General features: G+C 41.0%; 1 protein-coding gene across 1 annotated transcript; it reads left to right on the forward strand.

Moving 5' to 3' along the window:
• Positions 1–9,061: 9,061 nt before the first annotated feature.
• LOC122550055 (patched domain-containing protein 3-like) lies at positions 9,062–20,497 on the forward strand. The gene is made up of 4 exons (XM_043690513.2): positions 9,062–9,986; positions 13,397–13,518; positions 13,620–13,765; positions 16,129–20,497. The coding sequence occupies exons 1-4, from the start codon at positions 9,267–9,269 to the stop codon at positions 17,937–17,939; spliced, it is 2,799 nt and encodes a 932-aa protein (XP_043546448.2). The 5' UTR covers positions 9,062–9,266; the 3' UTR covers positions 17,940–20,497.
• Positions 20,498–23,741: the final 3,244 nt, after the last annotated feature.

A 23,741-nucleotide genomic window follows, 5' to 3' on the forward strand; every position in this document is an offset into this window, starting at 1 on the left:
CCCATATCCCTCTAAACCCTTCCCAATCATATATCAATCCAGATGCATTTTAAATTTTGTAATGATGCAACTTTAAAAGAACTATGTACCTGAACCCTTATTTTTCTGCTCAACACTACACACAGAATCCTGCTATTGCCTGTACAAGTTAATTGCTTATTTTACCAAAATGCAATATGTTACATTTATACATATTAAAATCCATCTGCCTCTCCTCAGAACATTGAGCCATTTGATGAAGAGCCCTTTATAGTCTTAAATAACCTCCTTCAGTGTCCACTATACCACCAATTTTGGTGTCACCGTAAACTTACTAATCACATCTTCTAAATTATCATCCAAGTGGTTTATATAAATGACAAACAACAGTGGATCCAGCACCGGTCCCTGAAGAGTACTGTTGGTCACAGGGCTCCAGTCTGAAAAATAACCCATCACCACTACCCTCTGTCTCCTACCATCAAGCAAATTCGTATCCAGTTGACGAGCATTCCCTGGATACCATGCGAACTAACTTTACTAATCAGTCTACCTTGTCAAGGGCTTTAATAAAGTCCATGTTAATGACATCTAACAGTCTGCCCTCAATCGTTTTGGTTACATTCACAAATAATTCTATCAAGTTTGTGAGACATGATTTCTCATGCACAAAGCCATGCTGACTATCCCTAATCAGTTCCTACCTCTCAAAGTGCATGTAAAACCTATCTCTCAGAATCCCCTCCAACAACTTACCTATCGCCTTTCTCAGACTCACTGGCCTATAGTTCCCAGGCTTCTCTTTTCAGCCTTTCTTAAATAAAAGCACAATTAGTCACACTCCAGTCTTCTGGCACTTCACCTATGGCTACAGATGATACTAACAGCTTTGCCATTTCTTCCCAAACTTCACAAAATCCTGGGGTACATCTGATCAGCTCCTAGAGATTTATCCACCTATGTTTTTTCAAGACCTCCAATACCTGCTTTTCTGTAATGTGGACTGTTTTCAAGAAATCAGTATTTATTTCCCCAAGTTCACTAACTTCCATATCTTTCACCACAATAAAAACTGATATTTGTTCAGTATCTCTCCCATCTCCTGTGGTTCCACACATGGATGATCTCATTGATCTTTAAGGGGCTCAATTCTCTCCCTCATTGCTCTTTTGCTGTGGGATTGTGTTCAAATAACAACCGAAAGTGATGAGTGGTGAAAACAGCCTCTTTATTGAGCAACCGCAGTAGCACAGTTTGGGGCAGCAATGTAATCCCAAAGTACAGTTCTTACAGTAGCCTCTTTACATACCATACTGACATACCTTAAAATTCTAGCACTACAGTGTTGCACAGTTTTATGTATTGAATGCAAAAGTTTGTGTGACATCTGTCCTGGGGAACCAGGCGATTGTTTAAACATTTGCTAAGTGCTGGGTGCTACTGCTGATGGGATTAAAGTCTAGTTGCCTGTATAATTAAGAGATTCGTCTTTCATCTTATAAGTTAGTGTATGTTAGTAAATGCAGTAGTTACAGACCTACATGATTTAAATAAGTTACAAATTACATATGCACCCAAATAAAAGTATAGAGGATATTTATGGGTGGTGCAGTGGCTCAGTGGTTAACACTGCTGCCTCACAACACCGGGGACCTGGGTTCAATTCTAGCCTCAGGAAATTGTCTGTGTGGAATTTGCATGTTCTACCTGTGTCTGCATGGGTTTTCTCCCACAGTCCAAAGATGTGCAGGTTAGGTGAATTGGCCAAGCTAAATTGTCCATAGTGTCCAGGGATGTGCAGGTTAGGTTAGGTGCATCCTGATGAAAAGCTCCTGCCCGAAATGTCAATTTTCCTGCTCCTCGGATGCTGCCTGACCAGCTGTGCTTTTCCAGCACCACTCCAATCTTGACTCTAATCTCCAGCATCTGCAGTCCTCACTTTCATCCAGGATGATATGCTCTAGTTTTTTTCCCTTTGTTATCCTTGACTTCCCTGTTAAGCCATGGATGATTTTTTAATCTATTTACAATCCCTCTTCCTCTCAAAGGATTCTGGGTAATCCAAGATGGAGGATGGGAAAAATTTCTGGCTGTAGGAGCTGCTCCTTTTTTTTTTTTGAGGTATTTTAGGTGTTGGAGGTGATTTCCTCGAATTCCAGGAGCAGCAATTACTGTTTTATATGCTGTTGCATTGTTTTGGAACTTTGGAAAAAAAAAGTCAAAACAACAACAGACAAAGGAAGCACATGGTGAGGACAGTGTGGGACAGAGACAGAGACAGACACTGCACAGCTCCGCCTTTGCTGTTTGAATTTGTGTATTGCTGGACATTGGCGTGCATCTGGGAAAATTAACAAACCGTGAAATTCACAACTAATCTTGGAGGAGCTGTTGGGTGAAGTTCACAGCACAGAATCAGATAAGTTATTTGTTGTTTTAAGTCTGTCCAAGAGAAAGGCTGCAGTAGTGAGTATAGTGGATTCTTTCTTGATTAAATGTTTTTGGAGATAAGTCTCTTGATTAAACTTAAAATATAAGCCATTGCTATTAATTTAACCTGGGGCAGTGTTTGTAGAGGAATAAGACAGTATTATTTTCTGGGTCTGTAGATTGTGAAGGAGCAAAAATGGCCTTTGCAGTGATATGTACTTCTTGTCAGATGTGGGAGTTTAAAGAGAATTTAAGGGTTACAGCAGATTATATCTGCCAATAAATGCTGTTGGATGCGAATCATATCAGATTGAGTGGATCTGTTGGAGAGACAGATCGAAGGGATGAGGAATTTGCAACAGTATGTGATGGATGGCAGTTATAGGAAGGGGGGAAAAGTCTCAGATACAGTCACATAGATGGGTTAACTCCAGGAAGGGTAAGAGAGGTAGGCAGCTAGAGCAGGAGTCTTTTGTGGATATACCCATTTCAAACAGATATGCTGTTTTGGAAAATGTAGGGGGTGATGGATTCTCAGGGGAACGTAGCACAAACAGCCAAGTTTCTGGTTTTGAGACTGGCTCTAATGCAATGAGGGGTACGTCAGCTTCCAAGAGATCAATTGTGTTAGGGGATTCTGTAGTCAGGGGTACAGACAGATGTTTCTGTGGCCAGCAGAGAAAAAGCAGAATGGTATGTTGTTTCACTGGTGCCAGGATCAGGGATGTCTCAGAAAGGGTGCAGAATGTTCTCACTGGGGAGAGGGGCCAGCAGGAGGTCATTGTCCACATTGGAACCAACGACTTTGGAAGGGAAAAGGTTGAGACTCTGAAGGGAGATCACAAAGAGTTAGGCAGAAATTTAAAAAGGAGGTCCTCAAGGGTAGTAATATCTGGATTACTTCCAGTGCTACAAGCTAGTGAGGGCAGGAATAGGAGGATAGAGTAGGTTAATGCATGGCTGAGGAGCTGGTGTATGGGAGAAGGATTCACATTTTTGGATCATTGGAATCTCTTTTGGGGTAGAAGTGACTTGTACAAGAAGGATGGATTGCACCTAAATTGGAAGGGGACTAATATACTGGCAGGGAAATTTGCTAGAACTGCTTGGGAGGATTTAAACTAGTAAGGTGGGGGGGTGGGACCCCGGGAGATAGTGAAGAAAGAGATTGATCTGAGACGGGTACAGCTGAGAATAGAAATGAGTCAAACAGTCAGGGCAGGCAGGGATAAGGTAAGACTAATAAATTAAACTGCATTTATTTCAATACAGGGGCCTAACAGGGAAGGCAGATGAACTCAGGGCATGGTTAGGAACATGGGACTGGGATATCATAGCAATTACGGAAACATGGCTCAGGGATGGGCAGGACTGGCAGCTTAATGTTCCAGGATGCAAATGTTACAGGAAGGATAGAAAGGGAGGCAAGAGAGGAGGGGGAGTGGCATTTTTGATAAGGGATAGCATTACAGCTGTGCTGAGGGAGGATATATTCCCGGAAATACATCCAGGGAAGTTATTTGGGTGGAACTGAGAAATAAGAAAGGGATGATCACCTTATTGGCATTGTATTATAAAGCCCCTAATAGTCAGAGGGAAACTGAGAAACAAACTTGGAAGGAGATCTCAGCTATCTGTAAGAATAATAGAGTAGTTATGGTAGGGGATTTTAACTTTCCAAACATCGACTGGGACTGCCATAGTGTTAAAGGTTTAGATGGAGAGGAATTTCTTAAGTGTGTACAAGACAATTTTCTGATTCAGTATGTGGATGTACCTATTAGAGAAGGTGCAAAACTTGACTGACTCTTGGGAAATAAGGCAGGGCACGTGACTGAGGTGTCAGTGGGGGAGCACTTTGGAGCCAGCGACCATAATTCTATTCATTTTAAAATAGTGATGGAAAAGGATAGACCAAATCTAAAAGTTGAAGTTCTAAATTGGAGAAAGGCCAATTTTGACGGTATTAGGCAAGAACTTTCGAAAGCTGATTGGAGGCAGATGTTCGCAGATAAAGGGACGGCTGGAAAATGGGAAGCCTTCAGAAATAAGATAATGAGAATCCAGAGAAAGTATATTCCTGTCAGGGTGAAAGGGAAGGCTGGTAGGTATAGGGAATGCTGGATGACTAAAGAAATTGAGGGTTTAGTTAAGAAAAAGAAGGAAGCATCTGTCAGGTATAGACAGGATAGATCGAGTGAATCCTTAGAAGAGTATAAAGAAAGTAGGAGTATACGTAAGAGGGAAATCAGGAGGGCAAAAAGGGGACATGAGATAGCTTTGGCAAATAGATTTAAGGAGAATCCAAAGGGTTTTTACAAATATATTAAGGACAAAAGAGTAACTAGGGAGAGAATAGGGCCCTTCAAAGATCAGCAAGACGGCCTTTGTGTGGAGCTACAGAAAATGGGGGAGATACTAAATGAATATTTTGCATCAGTATTTACTGTGGAAAAGGATATGGAAGATATAGACTGTAGAGAAATAGATGGTGACATCTTGCAAAATGTCCAGATTACAGAGGAGGAAGTGCTGGATGTCTTGAAACAGCTAAAGGTGGATAAATCCCCAGGACCTGATCAGGTGTACCGGAGAACTCTGTGGGAAGCTAGAGAAGTGATTGCTGGGCCTCTTGCTGAGATATTTGTATCATCGATAGTCACAGGTGAGGTGCTGAAAGACTGGAGGTTGGCAAACGTGGTGCCACTGTTTAAGAAGGGCAGTAAAGACAAGTCAGAGAACTATAGACCAGTGAGCCTGACCTTGGTGGTGGGCAAGTTGTTGGAGGGAATCCTGAGGGACAGGATGTACATGTATTTGGAAAGGCAAGGACTGATTCTGGATAGTCAACATGGCTTTGTTCATGGGAAATCATGTCTCACAAACTTGATTGAGTTTTTTGAAGAAGTAACAAAGAAGATTGATGAGGGCAGAGCAGTACATCTGATCTATATGGACTTCAATAAGGTGTTCGACAAGGGTCCCCATGGGAGACTGATTAGCAAGGTTAGATCTCATGGAATACAGGGAGAACTAGCCATTTGGATACAGAACTGGCTCAAAGGTAGAAGACAGAGGGTGTTGGTGAAGGGTTGATTTTCAGACTAGAGACCTGTGACCAGTGGAGTCCACAAGGATTGGTGCTGGACCCTCTACTTTTTGTCATTTACTTAAATGATTTGGATGCGAGCATAAGAGGTACAGTTATTAAGTTTGCAGATGACACCAAAATTGGAGGTGTAGTGGACAGCGAATAGAGTTACCTCAGATTACAACAGGATCTGGACCAGATGGGCCAATGGGCTGAGAATGGCAGATGGAGTTTAATTCAGATAAATGCGAGGTGCTGCATTTTGGGAAAGCAAATCTTAGCAGGACTTATACACTTAATGGTAAGGTCCTAGGGAGTGTTGCTGAACAAAGAGACCTTGGAGTGCAGGTTCATAGCTCCTTGAAAGTGGAGTTGCAGGTAGATAGGATAGTGAAGAAGGCTATTGGTATGCTTTCCTTTATTGGTCAGAGTATTGAGTACAGGAGTTGGGAGGTCACGTTGCGGCTGTACAGGACATTGGTTAGGCCACTGTTGGAATATTGCTTGCAATTCTGGTCTCCTTCCTATCGGAAAGTTGTTGTGAACCTTGAAAGGGTTCAGAAAAGATTTACAAGGATGTTGCAGGGTTGGAGGATTTGAGCTACAGGGAAAGGCTGAGCAGGCTGGGGCTGTTTTCCCTGGAGCGTCAGAGGGTGAGGGGTGACCTTGTAGAGGTTTACAAAATTATGAGGGGCATGGATAGGATAAATAGACAAAGTCTTCTCCCTGGGGTAGGGAAGTCCAGAATTAGAGGGCATAGGTTTAAGGTGAGAGGGGAAAGATATGAAAGAGACCTAAGGGGTAACTTTTTCACGCAGAGGGTGGTACGTGTATGGAATGAGCTGCCAGAGGATGTGGTGGAGGCTGGTACATTTAAGAGGCATTTGGATGGATATATGAATAGGAAGGGTTTGGAGGGATATGGGCCGGGTGCTGGCTGATGAGACTAGATTGGGTTGGGATATCTGGTCGGCTTGGACGGGTTGGACCATACTGTACAATTCTATGGCTCTCGGGAGTACATTTTAATTGAGAGGTTTTATTTTAAATTATCTCCATAAGCACTTGCCACTGTTCTTCAACAGTCCTGCCCTTTACTATTTTGTCCAGTTCACTTACAGTCGTAGAGTCTTAGAGATAAACAGCACAGAAACAGACCCTTCAATCCATGTGGACCAGATATCCTAAATGAATCTAGTCCCATTTGACAGATTTGGCCCATGTTCTTCTAAATCCTTCTGATTCTTTTTCCCTTCCAGATAACTTTTAAATGTTTTAATTATACTAGCCTCCACCACTTCTTCTGGCAGCTCATGCCATACGTGCACCACCCTCTGCATGAAAAGGTTTCCCCTTAGATCCCTTATAAATCTTTCCCCTCTCACCTTAAAACTATGCCCTCTAAGTTTGGATTCCCCCACCCCTTGGGCCAACACTTTGCTTAGACCTGTATAATTACCCATGCCCAACTCTAAAACTCTTGCATGCAACTCTGTCTTCACTCTTTCAATCTGAATTTGAATTATGTTACATAATAGTATGATCCAATACAGCAGTAGCCATGGTGTCAATACAAAAGATCTATGCTGCATGCTCTCTGACATTATTTTTACCGTTCCTAAGATGTAGTATCCATAACTGCTCATGGCACTCCAGCTTTTATAGAGCTGCAGCATGACTTCTAAATGTTTGCATTCTAGTCAGGATTCCATTAGTTTTTGTGGTTGTTGTTGTACCTATCTGTGACATTTTAATGATTTATATATTAGAACTTTTCAGTGTCTTTGGACCTCCATGGCTTCATCTTTTCACAATTCAGTAAGTATTCTGATACATCTTGTGGGCCAACGTGGACAATTTCACACTAACTTATCTTGAAATCCATCTGCCACAGTTTTATTCATTCATTAAACTGATTAACATTTTTTTACATTCTTATTTTTATAATGCTGCCCCATCTTACAAGGAACATACGAGGAATGGCTGAGGATCCTGGGATTGTATTCATTGGAGTTTAGAAGATTAAGGGGAGATCTAATAGAAACTTACAAGATAATGCATGGCTTGGAAAGGGTGGACGCTAGGAAATTGTTTCCGTTAGGTGAGGAGACTAGGACCCATGGACACAGCCTTAGAATTAGAGGGGATAAATTCAGAACAGAAATGCGGAGACATTTCTTCAGCCAGAGAGTGGTGGGCCTGTGGAATTCATTGCCGCGGAGTGCAGTGGAGGCCGGGATGCTAAATGTCTTCGAGACAGAGATTGATAAATTCTTGATGTCACAAGGAATTAAGGGCTACAGGAAGAATGAGGGTAAGTGGAGTTGAAATGCCCATCAGCCATGATTGAATGGCGGAGTGGACTCGATGGGCCGAATGGCCTTACTTCCACTCCTATGTCTTATGGTCTTATCTTTTTAGTACTTTGTTAATTTGAATATATGGTTATGTATCCCATCATTTAAATCATTCATGAATACAATAAATAATCAGGGTCCCAGCTCCCAGCCATCACAGATATTTGTGGAACATCACTCATTATATTCTGCCAATTTGAGTTCTTTATTTTAATGCCCTGTCTCTGTCTGCTGAAAGATAGGCCCTCAATTCTGTCAGTTCAATTTTAGTTAACAGTACCTTATGGAATTTGTCAAGTGCCTTCTGGAAATCCGTTTCAATAACATCCAGACTACATTACTTATCTGTTCAAAAATAGAGAGATGCTTCAGTACATTTTGAACAAGTTAGTGAATGGGTAAATGCATGGCGGATGAAGTATAAGGTGGCTAAATGTGAGGTTCTCCACTTTGGTAGCAAAAACAGGAAGGCAGATTATTATCTGAATGGTGATAGTTTAGGAAACAGTGAGATGCATTGAGGCTTGAACGTCCTTGCATGCTGGTCACTGAAAGTAAGCAGAAGTTGGAATACTTTCGAATCACCCGGAGTGTAGCTCCAACAACATTCACGAGTCTCCACACTATCCAGGACAAAGCAGCCCATTTGATTGGTACACCATCTATCACTTTCAACATTCACTAACTCTACCACTAATGCACAGTGGCAGGTATGGGCACGATTTACAACATTTACTGCAAGAACTAACCAAGCCTATTTAGGCAGACCCTTCAAATTCATGATCTTTACCACCAAGAACAACACTGCTGCAAATGAAGGAGGACACATCTGCGTGTAAGTTCCCCTCCAGGTCACACACCGTCATGATCTGGGACTGTAAGACTGTTCTTCCACTGTTGCTGGGTCACAGTCCTGGAATTCCCCCACTTCCCCCCCCCCCCCCCCCCCCTGCCAGCAATGATATTTTTGACACCTGTCCTTGGCAAAGCCTGAAAGATCAGCCTGATGTCTCACAAACCCTGCTGCCTTAGCCTATCACAGTTTACTTCCTCAATCTTTCATTCCGGCATAGAATGACCTAATACTCCCCCGAAGTTTCATACATCAGTACTCAGGGAACAGACTTGCTTAATCATTACATTATTGAACTCTAACTGAACAGAAGGGAAGACCTAACAGCTAAATCAGGACCGTCTCCAGAGTCACCGGCGAAAGTGTTTTCAAAATAAATGGACTCAGAAGCAGTCCTGAACAGTTCTGACTGTGTGATTTCATTCCAGCAGCTCAGTGAAGCAGCAGCATCCAGCTTATCTCTAGAAAAGTTGTTTTTTTTTCCCAGTAAACACTGGACCATGTTGAGGTGAACGTTTGTGGAACCAGGTTTTGTTTTACTATTGTATCTCTCAGCATGACTCAGTTCAGGGCAAATTGCATCGAGAAACCTCTCCGCCGGGCTTTCCGTAAACTTGGAGTCCTCGTGAGTAAATATTCCTGGTGCTTCCTCACGTTTCCTCTGATACTTTCTGCTGCTCTGGGTTCGGGCTTTTCTTCTTTACAGAGACTTGAAAGCAATGACATAGAAGAGCAATTTACGCCCATATATGGACCAGCAAAATCTGAGAGAGAGTTCATTAAAAAACATTTTCCAACCACTGATTCTGAATTCTTCTCCGGTCAGAGACTTTACACAGAGGGGGTGTTTGCTTCTTTCATTGCTGTATCGAAAGATGACAATATCTTGACAGCTGCTGCATTTCAAGAGATTCTGTCACTTGATGCCGACGTAAAGCAGCTCAGCATCAACAATAAAGAAGGTGTCACGTACAGCTATTCTTCTCTTTGTACACGGATGGCAAACTCGTGCTTTGGAAATGAAATTTTAAATATTATAAATCACAGCCTAGCAACCAACACAAGCATTTCTTACCCTACGATGAATAAGACTTTTATTGGTTTGGCTGTTGGAGGTGTTGACCAAGATCAAAATTATATTAATAAAGCAAAGGCTATTAGACTGGATTATTATTTACAAGAAGATAATGATAACGTGAAAACCCTCAGTTTGCTGTGGCTGAAGAATTTCCTTCAGGTTTTTCCAAACAAACTGAAAGATCAGGAGAGTATTATGGTGAGTTTTTCATGTGCATCTATTTCTGAAAGTCTTTACAGAAGCAGTATAAATCTGAAATGACATGAAGATGAGAAGTCATTAGGGGCTGATCAGGAATTCAGTCAAAGGTAAACTTTGAGGAGTGTAATGAAGAGGAGAGAGGTGATGAGGTTGAGGAAGGGAAATCCAAAGCTTGAAGCCTAGACAGCTGAAAACGCCACCTACAATGCAGGAGCAATTTAATGCAGGGATGCTGAAGAAGCCAGAATTAGGTGAGTGCAGATATTTGAGAGAATTATAGAGCTGGAAGAGCCTACAGAGACAGAGAAGCAAGAGACCATGGAGGGAATTAAAATAAAGCATGAGAATTCTAAGACTGAGGAAGTTTTCAAGTTCATTCCTTTCACTGCTTGGAGGCCGAAGCAGGCCCATTCAGTTGACCTTCATAGGATCACTGAAGGTATCTCTTATGGAATTTGTCAAGTTTTTCAAATGATTGACATGGGTCCAGGATGGGCATTCATGCTTCCCTCACCATAGGTCCACGCGTATTTTCCTGGATTGCTTACACCAGTTTAATTCATTACTTCAACTTTGGCTATTGGGGTTCCCAGCCTGATTTCCCTGATTGGGTGATCTTCCTATGAATGTGGGTTCATCTCCAATTTTGATACTATTGTCTCCATTACTCTACCTCACCCTGGTATGGTGGTCATCTCAAATATAAGCAAAATACTCCTGATACTACAAATCTAAAATAAAAATAGGAAGTGAGAAACTTAGCAGGTTTGGCAGTATCTGTGGAAAGAGTAGCAAACTTAATATCTTCAGTCCAGTGTGACTTTTCTTCAGAACAGAAAATAGCTCAAAAAGCTGGTCATCTCCATTTCCTTAACTTTAAGGGACGCGGGTGAACATTCAAATGATAGGCTTAGCCATTCATCATTGTAGATTTCCCTGGGCCACATATTCCAGTACTGTGTTTTTGTCTGTAAAGTTTGTTTACAATTGCAGAATTACCATATTCCTACCAAATGGATAACCAAACTGTGGTCCCCATGATGATTAATATTGCCATCTGTTCCATCTCCCTCCTCTTCAGCTCTGACATCGCTATCTTCCTCAAAAGGAAATCCCTTGGCCTTTCTGTCCTTGGTAGCTACCCTTCATCTCCAACATCATTTTTCTCTCCAATACTATAGCAAAGAAAATGGCCGTTATTAACGATACAAATTTCACTCTATGTTGGTGGCCATTGCAAACTCTCCCTCCTTGCCTTCTTAACCTTATTTTATGTCTTTCACAGAGTTAACCACACAAGCAACGTCTAAGACATCCCCCTGTCATCCAGCTGGAAGGATTATACTGATCTGTTTCCCATGAATGCTGTATACATTGAAATAAAGAACCTTAGGCAATGGTGGTACAGTGGTAGAGTTCCATCTCTGAGCCAGGAGACCCCAGGCCCCAGAGTTGTATAGCAACATCTTTGAACAAGTTGGTTAGAAAACGTATTCAAATAAAGAGCCTTGAAGGCTGTTGTACACAATAGTAGTGCCCCTCCGTTTGAGCCTAAAGGACCAGAATCATGTACACCAGCCCAAGAGAAGTGTAATAAGCTGGAAATGTGTAAGTAACACAGCCCAGAACTTGAATAAATTATTTAACCCTGGCTCTGTGGTAAGTCCTTATCTATCAGCCAGAAGACCTGGTTTCAGATCCTAACCGTCTCCTCTACATTGGGGAGACTGGGCGCCTCCTAGCAGAGCGCTTTAGGGAACATCTCCGAGACACCCGCACCAAACCGCCCCGTAGCCCAACATTTCAACTCCCCCTCCCACTCTGCCGAGGATATGGAGGTGCTGGGCCTCCTCCACCGGCGCTCCCTCACCACCAGATGCATGGAAGAAGAACGCCTCATCTTCCGCCTCGGAACACTTCAACCCCAGGGCATCAATGTGGACTTCAACAGCTTCCTCATTTCCCCTTCCCCCACCTCATCCTAGTTTCTAACCTCCAGTTCAACACTGTCCCCTTGACTTGTCCGGACTTGTCCGACCTGCCCAGCTCCTTTTCCACCTATCCACTCCACCCTCTCCTCCCTGACCTATCACCTTCATCTCCTCCCCCACTGACCTATTGTACTCTATGCTACTCTCTCCCCACCCCCACCCTCCTCTAGCTTATCTCTCCACACTTCAGGCTCTCTGCCTTTATTCCTGATGAAGGGCTTTTGCCCGAAACGTCGATTTTGCCTGTCCTCGGATGCTGCCTGAATTGCTGTGCTCTTCCAGCACCACTGATCCAGAATCTGGTTTCCAGCATCTGCAGTCATTGTTTTTACCTTACTCCAGAGGTGTGTCATGACATCTCTGAACACGTCAAATAAAAATACCATGGTTTCAGAACACATCTGAAGAGACTGATTCAAAGAAAAGAACAAGAAATGAGGATTGGTGGCAGTGCTCCAGCACAGCCACTAGTTGGCAGTTCTTGACTCCACAATACTTTCAAATCAAGAGTCTTGAGGGTTCTTATGGTCTAGTGGTAATGTCCCTACCCCTGACCAGAAAGTCTGGCATCAAGTCCCATCTGCTCAAGAGGTGTGTCATGCAATCTCTGAACAGGTTCACTAAAAGGCCTTATTTAATGCTCAAATAGAGTCCTAAATTTTGATATATTATTACTTAACCTGTTTCTACTTTCTGTATATAATTCCCAATCGTCCATGTCACTCTGTGATTGGTGTTCACCTCTTTCCTGCAACTCTGTTCTCTCTTTTCCTTTTCCTTTTGATGTTTTTAAACTTATCTTCAATTTAGCCCTCCCCTTCTTTACATTTTGAAATCCTATCTACAACCCTAGTTATACAATTCCCCAGGATTCAGGTTCTAGCATAGTTCAAATGGAGTCCATCCCAGTGGAACAGCTCTCTCTTTCCCCAGTACTGGGGCCAGCAGCCGGTGAATCAGAACCCATTTCTCTCACAGCAATCTTTGAGGCGCACATTTACTTCTCTGATCTGATTTGCCTTTGCCAATTTGCACCTGGCACAGGGAGTAATACAGAGATTATTTTAAATGTAGACCCCGAGCTGCTCGTAATCCAACAGCTGAACCTTTTTCCTAGTCCTACCTTTTCGTTAGTGCCTACATCAACCACAACAACTGGATCCTTCCTCTTTCATTCCAAGAATCTCCCAGACCAAAAGGGATGTCCCTATGTGTTGCAGTGTCTGCAGCTTGGACCACAGCTCATTAGCTCTGAGTTCATATCCTGGAGCAGCTGATATTTGTTGCAGATGTGGTCACCATGGATTACTCCAGCACCCACCAGTTCCTACATACCACAGCTGCTCAGGACATTGTTTTCTGAAAATAACTTGAGAGTATCTCTGATAATTACTAACCTTTATTCCTGAATTCCAGGTTTCCTATTTCACATCCATCTCAAGACAAGAAGAATTTGAAGGGACGGCTAAGAAAATTATTCCTTTGTTCTCTGTCACATATTTTCTTTCAATATTCTTTTCTATCGTATCTTGTATGAGGTAAAAATTATTTTTTCATGATTATTTATAACATGCTTTCATGGAATACTTCATAGAAAAAAAATCTGTTGTGTTAGAGAGGTTATCAAATTTATTTTCAGGTTGGACTCTGTGAGGAATAAGGTATGGGTCGCTGCTCTGGGAGTTATATCGGCTGGATTAGCTGTACTGTCAGGATTTGGACTGCTGTTACATTGTGGGATGAAATTTGCTATCAATACCGCCAATGCACCTTTTCTGATTCTAGGTCAGTAATATTTACATTACAAATATGTATAAGTATGATCAAATTACAATGATTTTGCATAGGACCATCAGAACAGGAATAGGCCATTCAATCCCTTGAGCCTGTTCTGTCATTCAATGAGATAATGGCTGATCTATGGCCTAACCCCGTACACCTACCTTTGGCCCATATCCCTTAATACTTTTGCTTAACAGTTGGCTGGATCGTTGGTTTAAAGAGCAGTGTGATGCCAACAGCATGGGTTCAACTCCCATCACTGGTTTGAGGTTACCATGAAGGACTCTTCTTCTCAACCTCTTCCCTCGCCTGAGGTCTGGTGGCCCTTAGGTTAAATCACCACCTATCACTTCTCTCTCATGAGAGAGCAACCCCTATGGTCTGGTAAGAATATTTATTTCAGATTTAAAATTACGAGCTGATCCCACATCCACTGTTTTTTGTAGATGGGAGTTTCAAACATCAAGCACCTTTTCTTTATAGAAGCACTGCCTAACATCTCGCCTGAACAACCTGACCCTAATTCTCAGACTATGTTCCCTAGTTCTCAAAACCTAACTAGTGGAAATAGTCTATTTTTATCTACCCTGTCTTTGCTTGTAAATATCTTGAGGATCTTAATCAGGTCACCCCTTAAATCTTCTAAATTCAAGAGGAAACAGGCCAAATTTGTACAATGTCTCCTCTTAACCTAATCCCTAAAGTCCAGATATCATTCTTGTAAACCTACATTATATGTCCTCCAAGTCCAAGATATCCTTCCTCAGGTGTGGTGCCCAATCTGCTCACAGTATTTCAAGTAGGATTTATATAACTACAGCATAACTTCTGTAACCTTGTACTCCACACCTTGAGCTATAAAAGCCAACATTCCTTTCACTTTCTAGAGTTTATTTTGCACCTGTTTGTGACATTTTAAAGATTAACATACCTAGATGCCCAAGTTTCTTTGGGTTAAGACTGAATTTAACTTCGTATCATCTAGAAAGTACCCTGATCCTTCATTTGGTCCAAAATATACAATATCACACCTCCTTAAATTTAACTCCATTTGCCAAAGATTTGCCCATTCACCTAGTCTATCAATAACCCTTTGTAATTTTATGCTATCATCATACTGTCTACCATGCAACTTAGCATTATGTTTTCAGCAAATATGGATATATAATTTTCCATGCCATGATCCAAGTCATTAGTAAATAATGTTAATGAATGATTGAGGCCCAAACACAAATCCCTATGGACACCACTGGTTAATTCTGCCAATTTGAGTACCTACCCATTTTCCCTACCTTCTGTCGCTTGCCACTTGACAATTTCAAGCCATGCCAGTAATTTGCCCTCAATTCCATGAGCTTGCACTTTAGTTAGCAGTCTCTTATGTTTGACTTTATCAAGTGCCTTCAGTAATTTCACATAAACAACATCTGAAGATATTCCCCTTTACTAACTGAGTCACTTTTCCCCAAAAACACAATGCATTTTCTCAGGCATGCCCTACTTGTTATAAGTCCATGCTGGTTTTCCCTGATTAATGGGGAAAAAACTTTCAAGGTATCCAGTTATCCCACGCTTGAATATAGACTCCAACAATGTTCCCATCACAGATGGAATATGATGTTCAGTTCTGGTCACCTTTCCGTGGGAAGGATGTTGTTAAACTTGAGAGGGTGCAGAAAAGATTTACAAGTACGTTGCTGGGACTGGAAGGTTCGAGCAATGGCGAGAGGCTGAATGGGCTGGGGCTTTTTTCTCTGGAGTGTTGAAGGCTGAGGGATGACCTTATAAAGACTTACGAAATCATGAGGGGCATGGATAGGCTAAATAGCAAAGGTCTGTTCCCAAGAGTGGGAGAGTCCAAAACTAGAGGGCATATGTGAGAGGAGAAGGATTTAAAAGGAACCTAAAGGGCAATTTTTCATGCAATGGAGGTACCTGTATGGAATGAGTTACCAGAGGAAATGGTAGAGGAGGCATTTGGATGGGTAAATGAATAGGATATGTTTTTAAACCCACAGCAATGGGGGTGACTCTCAACTGCCCTCTGGGAAATTAGGAATGGGCAATAAATGGTGGCCATATTCTGAAAATGAATAAAATCCAATTACAAAATGTTAATTTACAAGTTCAGCAGGTAATAGGGAAGGCAAATGGAAAATTTACCTTCAATTCAAAGTGAATAAAGTACAAAAGTAGTTCTAAAACTAGAAAATGATGCCCATATCCCATGAAATCAATAAAACAAAGTTTGATAATAAGCATTGCTTTCTCATCAGGCACCATTCAAATGAGAATGTTAAATTTTAAATACTAATGTTTGCAGTCATTGATTGATAATTACTGCTGCACTTCTCTCATTTCTCTAGGTATTGGTATAGATGATATGTTTGTTATGCTCGCCAGTTGGCAAAAGACCAAGGTCACAGATAAGATTGAAGATCGCCTTGCTGATACATATGCTGAAGCAGCCATCTCTATTACAATCACCACTCTGACTGATGTTTTGGCCTTTTATATTGGCATTATGACACCTTTTCGATCTGTGCAGTCATTCTGTGTTTACACAGGCACAACAGTTCTGTTTTGCTTCATTTATAACATTACATTTTTTGGAGCTGTTCTTGCATTGAACGGGAGAAGAGAAGCCAGCAACAGGCATTGGCTGACATTCAGAAAAGTCAAAAGTGATCAGGAACCAGAAGACTCTAAATGCTATTCAATGTGTTGTGTGGGTGGAGCTTATAATAGTGAGACTGGTGCCGAACTAGAACATCCAGTTTATTTCTTCTTTCAGAAATATTATGGTCCATGGCTCACAAACATTTGGACCAAGGCACTTGTGGTTGTCCTATACATTGGTTACTTGGCTGTCAGTATTTATGGTTGTATAAATATCAAAGAGGGAATTGATCTCAGAAATCTGGCCTTTGATGGTTCTTATGTGATTAAATTCTATGATGATCAAAGTGCTTTTTTCTCAAAATATGGACCACATGTTATGGTTGCTGTCACTGAACCCGTGGAATATTGGGATTCCACTGTTCAGGATGACATTGAAACCTGCATGGGCAGATTGGAAAACAACTCGTATGTAGATCCTGAATTGTCAGAATCCTGGCTTCGTGTGTACATTGCCATAACTAAACAGATGTTAATAGACATTCAGGAAAAAAATGCATTCTTGGGAAATGTATCTACATTGTTTCACATTGTTCCTGCATTCAAACAAGACATTAGGTTTTCAGAAAGTAAGCAAAGAATTGATGCTTCTCGCTTTTTCATTCAGACCATTAATGTCAATACTCCAGTCGCTGAGAAAAACATGCTGATTGAATTAAGAAAGCTGGCACAGGAATGTCAAATCCCTTTGCTGGTGTATCATCCTGCATTTATCTATTTTGATCAATATCTTGTTATTGTATCCAACACAATACAGAATGTAGTTGTTGCTGCTGCTGCAATGCTGATCATTGCGCTATTGTTAATACCTAATCCAATCTGCTCTATATGGGTAACATTTTCTACTGCATCAGTTTTAGTGGCTGTGGCTGGTTTTATGACGTTTTGGGGTGTCAATTTAGATTCGATATCAATGATTAATCTGGTCATTTGTATTGGTTTTTCTGTGGACTTTTCAGCTCACATTTCATATGCATTTGTGTCTAGTGACAGAGAAACTGCAAATGAACGAAGTATTGATGCATTATACAGCCTTGGATATCCCATCATCCAAGGGGCCCTATCGACCATACTGGGTGTAGTTGTACTGGCTGCTGCAGCAAGTTACATATTTAGGACATTTTTTAAAATCATGTTTCTTGTCATAACGTTTGGAGCTGTTCATGGCCTTATACTTCTGCCTGTGTTCCTGACATTTAGTGCAAGCCGCTGGAAGTCAAACAGTGCAAAATCAGGCAAGATAACCAGCCATGTCTATTCCAATGAGGCTTTTAAAGAAAAGATGACAAGTGACTTAAATACATTTAGAGGTTTTGTAGGAGAGCAAGATCGTGACTGTCCCTGTTTCTCCATTCCAAATGTCCTCAACAAGTCATGTGCTTCCCATGGTAGCTTCCCTTGCAATCGCATGACATGTAATACCTGCCCTTTTAGCTCCTCAGTCCTCACTGTCCCAGGCCCCAAACATCCTTTCCAGATGACGCAACAATTTTCCTAAAGTTCTTTTAATCTCGTCTACAGTATTTGCTGCACACAATGTCACCTCCTCAACCCTGATGATATCAAGCTCTAACTTGGTGACTACCTTGCAGAACAGCTCTGCTCCGTTCATGTGCATGACCCCAACCTTCCAGCTGCCTGTAATTCTAATTCATGCCCCTTTCTCTCACACTGACATTTCTGTCCTCGACCTCCAGCAGTGTGCCAGTGCAGCTCAGTGCAAGCTCAAAGAACAGAAACTCACCTCTCACTTACAGCCTTCTGGACTCAGCAGCATTAGACAATTTTGATATTTTTGCTTTCATGCTTTTGCTTTCCAACAGAGCTGTTCATTTTCATACCATTAACATTTAGTCTGGACTAAGGCTGTTGAACATATGACCTGCATGCCAGGGCCGAGCCCAGGAATGAATCCTATCTGGCTCATGGACCAGTGTTCAAGATAAGGATCCGTGGCTCAGACTGGTTCTGCAAGGAGCTACTCCTCCAAACATGGGGAGCTTCTCTTCTGACATTTCTTTAGCTCAAAAAATCATTTAAGTTCTCTACATACCTTAATTTTTTAAAAAAACATTTTTAATGTTGTGTCAATCTTAATCTTTCAGAAATTGCTTACAGGTTCTCTAGATTGTGGAAAAAAAATTGAAATGAGGCTCCTAACATGGAAAGGTCAGATACCCCTGCTCTGGATCAATCTGCATTTACGAGAACCATTAGCACTCCCTTAGCCTTCTGTCCCTTGACATCTTTGTTATTTAATTTCTCCCACCCATGTAAACAATCACTGACCTTCCCTTTCATTCTACCTGACCCTAATCACTTGCCTCCAGTACAAAATCCATTACATCTCTACTGCTCTTCAGCACGAAAGAAGGGTCATATTAAATGTGAAATGTTAACTCTGTTCTGTCTCCACAATGGTGCCAGATGTTGTCAGTTTTTCCAGTACTTTCTGTTTCCAATATTTTCTGTTTTTATTCCAGATTTTCCATATCTGTCTAGGGTTTTTGAGGACATTTTGAGGACAACATGCGACAATTGATATTTTTAAGGATTGGATTTAAAGAAAGGTTCATCAATAACATAGCTATGCAGATTGTTTATAGATTTCTGGGTAAGATGCATATTTGGGAGGGACAGCCAGTCTCAAATAGACAGGGTCACCCCACTTTTGCTATAGATGTTGTTATGTTGGATCTGAATTCTAATGGACGCTGAAGGTTGGTTGTGAGTCCAGTCATAAGAAAGCCAGTATGTTCAAGCATTTGACTCACAAGCAGACTATTCATTGTTTCACTTGTGCCACTGTTTGGGGAGGAGTTCCTACCTTCGAGAGCTTCCAACTAATACAATTGGTTAACAGCTCTGAATGTCCCAGTAGCAGCAGATCATTAACAATCATTGCTAAGACCATACCTGGAACCTGAAAAGAGTTTCTCTCCGTGGTTTTAGCAGATATGTTCCTACATTTAGATGCATTGCTTATTGGTGATACTTTGAATTTTACTGTGAAATATGTTTAATTTCTTCTTTTTCTGTTTTTATTTCAATTTCCTTATTAATGTTCTTTCCCCCTCCTTTTTGTTTCTCTTCCAATATTTTTTTTCTTCTTGGTCTGGTGAATTTAGTGCTAAAGTCAAACCATTAAAATTTAGGGACAGGAAATTCAGTTTGGACCATCATTTATCCACATCGGATTGTTTGTTTTCATGACAACAGTGAAAGTTCAAAAGTAATTCAATGGCTGTACTGAGCATCTGGTATGGCAGTATACAAATACAAATTGTCTTTTGCCCTGAATGTCATACATTCTAGATCCTTTAAAAAAAAGTTATAGTGTAATGATGTGGTTAAGCTACCAGAAATTGAACTGCAGATGAAAACATTAATATTTACCTGTCAGCACCTTAAGATGTGTGATGAAATTATTCATGAACACAATAAATCAACAAGTATAGTACCTGGAGACAATTATTTATTATGTTGTTGGAAGTCAAAGCAAAATATCTGTATAAATTTTATATGATGACATCTGGAATTCCATGAGCTGTCTATGACAAGTAGCAAGGAATAATTTTCCTACTTTACACTTTGAGCAGAACCTCATTTATCAGTTGACTTGATTAGATATTTGCCTGATTTCTGTGTGACTTTTTTCTTGCTGAGGGAGTAAAATGAGCATGTTATACCTTGGTACACAACTTTTCATCTTGCACCGGAATATTATAACTTCTGAAAAACACTGTTTATTAAATATTTCAAGAGATTTTGCAACATATTTTTGTCAGAGAAATATTTCACTCATTCATAATTTCTATCAGATCATGTGTTCATTTTTAAAAATAATTACAGTAAGTGAAAACCCAAGCATCATGGATTTTTTATGATTTCTAATAAAGCAAAATCAATATTTTGTTCATAGAGTGCACAGAATAATTTTATAGAAATTATTAAAGTAGTCAATCAACTCATTGTATATTTACTTCTGAGTTTTACAGTTTATGGTGTTAAAACTTGTTAAATTTCATATTTTATCAATAAATAAAATATGCTATACTCACAAATGCTGCACTATACATGTATTTGTTGTCTAACTATATATAATTCGAAGATTTTCAATGCTATGTTTTACAATTATGTTGCATGGTAATATGATTCTAATTCAGCAGTAATCCAGATGTCAATATAAAAGATCTATGCTGCACTCTGTCCGAAACTATTTTTAATCCTTCAGAAGTTGTGGTGCCTGGGACTGCTCACGGTACTCCAGGTTTTATATGCCTGCAGCACAAATTCTAAATCTTTGCATTCTAGTCCTTTGGATACAAAGTCAAATTCCATTAATCTTTGTGATTATTATTGTACCTGTCTATGACATTTTAATGATACATCAGGTCCTTACAGTGTCTTTGGACCTCTACTGCTTCCATCTTTTCCATAATTTATTAAGTATTCTGGGATAGAGTGTTGGAGGCTGAGGGGTGACCTTTTAGTGGTTTATAAAATCATTTGGGGCATGGATAGGGTAAATGGACAAGGTCCTTTCCTGGGGCAGGGGGGTCCAGAACTAAAGGGCATTGGATTTAGGGTGAGAGAGGAAGGATTTGAAAGGGAACTAAGGGGCAACGTTTTCATGCAGAGGGTGGTGCTTGTATGAAATGAGCTGCCAGAGGAAGTGGTGGAGGCTGATACAATCACAATATTTAAAAGGCATCTTGATGGATATATGAATAGGAAGGGTTTAGAGGGATATGAGCAAGTGCTGGCAAATAGGATTAGATTAGATTAGGATATCTGGTCAGCCTGGATGAGCTGGACTAAAGAGTCTGTTTCTGTGCTGTACATCTCTCTGACTTTAAGACTCTGTCCTGTGGTCCAAAGTGGATGAGTTCATACCTTGACATTCATTTGCCACAATTTTGTCGACTCATTAAATCGATTAACATCCTTTATTTTATTCCCTTTTATGTCATTTGCCTCACAAGCTGGGCCAGTATTTATTACCCATCCCTAGTAATCCTTGAGAAGATACTGGTGGGCTGCCCTCTTGAACTGCTGCAGTCCATGTATTGTAGGTTGACCCACAATGCTTTAGGGAGGGAATTCCAGCTTTTGAACCAGCAACAGTGATGGAACGGGGATATATTTGCAAGTCAGAATGATGAATGGCTTTGAGGGGAACATTCTGTTGGTGGTGTTGCCATTTATCTGCTGCCATTGTCCTTCTATGTGGAAGTGATCATGGGTTGGATGATGCTGTCTTGTGAGCTTAGGCAAATATCTGCAGTGAAAGTAGTACACACTGCAGCTACTGGGCGTCAGTGGTGCAGGAAGTGGATGCTTGTGGGTGTGCTGCCAGTAAAGTGGTTGCTTTGCCCTGGATGTTGTCAAGTTTCTTGAGTGTTAATGGAGTTGCACTATGCCAGATAAATATGAGTATTCCATCAGACTCCTTAACGTGCCATATAGATGGTGGACAAGCTTTGTAGTGTCACCTCCAATCAGGCTTTGGGGAGTCAGGAGGTGAGTTACTCATTGCAGTATTCCTAGCCTCTGACCTGCTGTTGCAGCCACTGTGTTTATGTGGCATGTCCAGTTGAGTTTGTCGTCAATGGTAACCCCAAGGATGTTAATATTGGGGGATTCAGTGATTGTAACATCGAGGGGGGTTTGGTTAAATATCTCTTACTGGAAATGTTCATTGCCTGGTAATGCATGGCATGATTATCACTTGACACATGTCAGCCCAAGCCTGGATATTGTCCAGCTTTTGTTGAACTTGAACATGGACTGCTTCAGTATCTGAGCAGATATGAATTGTGCTGAATATTGTGTGATCTTTAGCGAACATCCCCAGTATGACCTTAATGACCTGAAAGTTATTGATGAAGCCATTGAAGATGGTTGGGCCTAGGGCAGTACCATGGTGAGCTTCTGCAGGATGTCCTGGAGCTGAGATGACTGATTTTCAATAACCACAATTATCTTCCTTTGTGTTGGCTGTGACTTACAACCAATGGAGAGTTTGTCCCCAATTCCCATTGATTCCATTTTTGCTAGGGCTCCTTGAAGCCATATTCCATTAAGCGTGTCCTTGATGTTAAGTCCTGTCACTTTCACCTCATCTCCTGAATTCACTCTTTTATTCATGTTTGAATCAAAGTTGTAGTGAAGTCAGGAGTTGTGTGACCCTGGCAGTATGCAAACTGGACATCAGTAAGCAGGTTGTTCATATTGATTTAAATTCCTGAATTCATCTCATTCGGTTCCAATGTCTTATCAACTTTAAGTGCCACCAGTCTATCCAAGAGTGTCTCCTTATTAAATTTGAACCATTCTCGTGACAGAATCTCCTTCTCTGTCACCATGGCCTGGGCAGCATCCTCCCCTTTTGTAAATACAAAGTGTTTATTTACACTGTTGCCATTTCTCTGTCTCCATGTGCAAATCCCCTCTTGGTCTCTGATCAGCCATACTCCTCCTATAAGCATTTTTTTACTATCTGTAAGCCTACAGAAGCTTTTGGGATTCCCCTTTTTGTTAGTTGTCAGTCTTTTCTCATAACTGAGTTATGACAGAACAAGTTTGAAAGACCACAGGACTGAATGCCTATTCCAAAGTCCTATGTCCCTGTGCCAACTTATGCACTACTATCTTAAGCAAATCACAACTCTATTGTCAGGTAGCACTCGTGATGGGTTATTCTCAATTAGCCTAACACAGTACAGACTGACATAAACTACAGTGGTTCAAGGAGGCAGCTCAACACCATCCTCTCAAGGGTAATTAGGAATGATTAATAAATGCTGCCCTTGCTGGTGACATCTGTATCGCATGACTGTTTGACAGCAAATGCTATTTAAAAGGGTACTTAGCTCCTGAGTACGATCACACTATTTTGCTTAGTGGATTCCCAATGTTTTTGTTTTCTGTCTTAACCCCAGCTAAGCTCTCATAGAATTGGAGTAACCTTTGGTTTGTTACGCTGGAGGGAGGTAGCGTAGCTGCATAAGCAGCGGTGAATCAGTGAGAAGATTGCAAGTGAGGGAACTGACTGTAGAAGCCTTTATTTGGTCCACATATGGTCTATAGGTCATGAATCAGTTGCCCAGATATTTCTGAAGTGGAATATTTAAGGTCATCAGACAGGCTATGCAGTGTCCTGGAGCAGTAGTTAGTCCATGATGATCTAGATAGCAATATTGTGCCAATAACTATCTCAGATACTTTCCAGGCTGTTACATATAGTTCCTCTTGCATTTCCAGGTCAGCAGTACACAGCAATATCAAGGAGGATACT

This window comes from Chiloscyllium plagiosum, unplaced genomic scaffold (assembly GCF_037043375.1).
Source record: "Chiloscyllium plagiosum isolate Xiang-an unplaced genomic scaffold, Cpla_swu_hap1 HiC_scaffold_5, whole genome shotgun sequence".
NCBI classification, from domain to species: Eukaryota; Metazoa; Chordata; class Chondrichthyes; order Orectolobiformes; family Hemiscylliidae; genus Chiloscyllium; species Chiloscyllium plagiosum.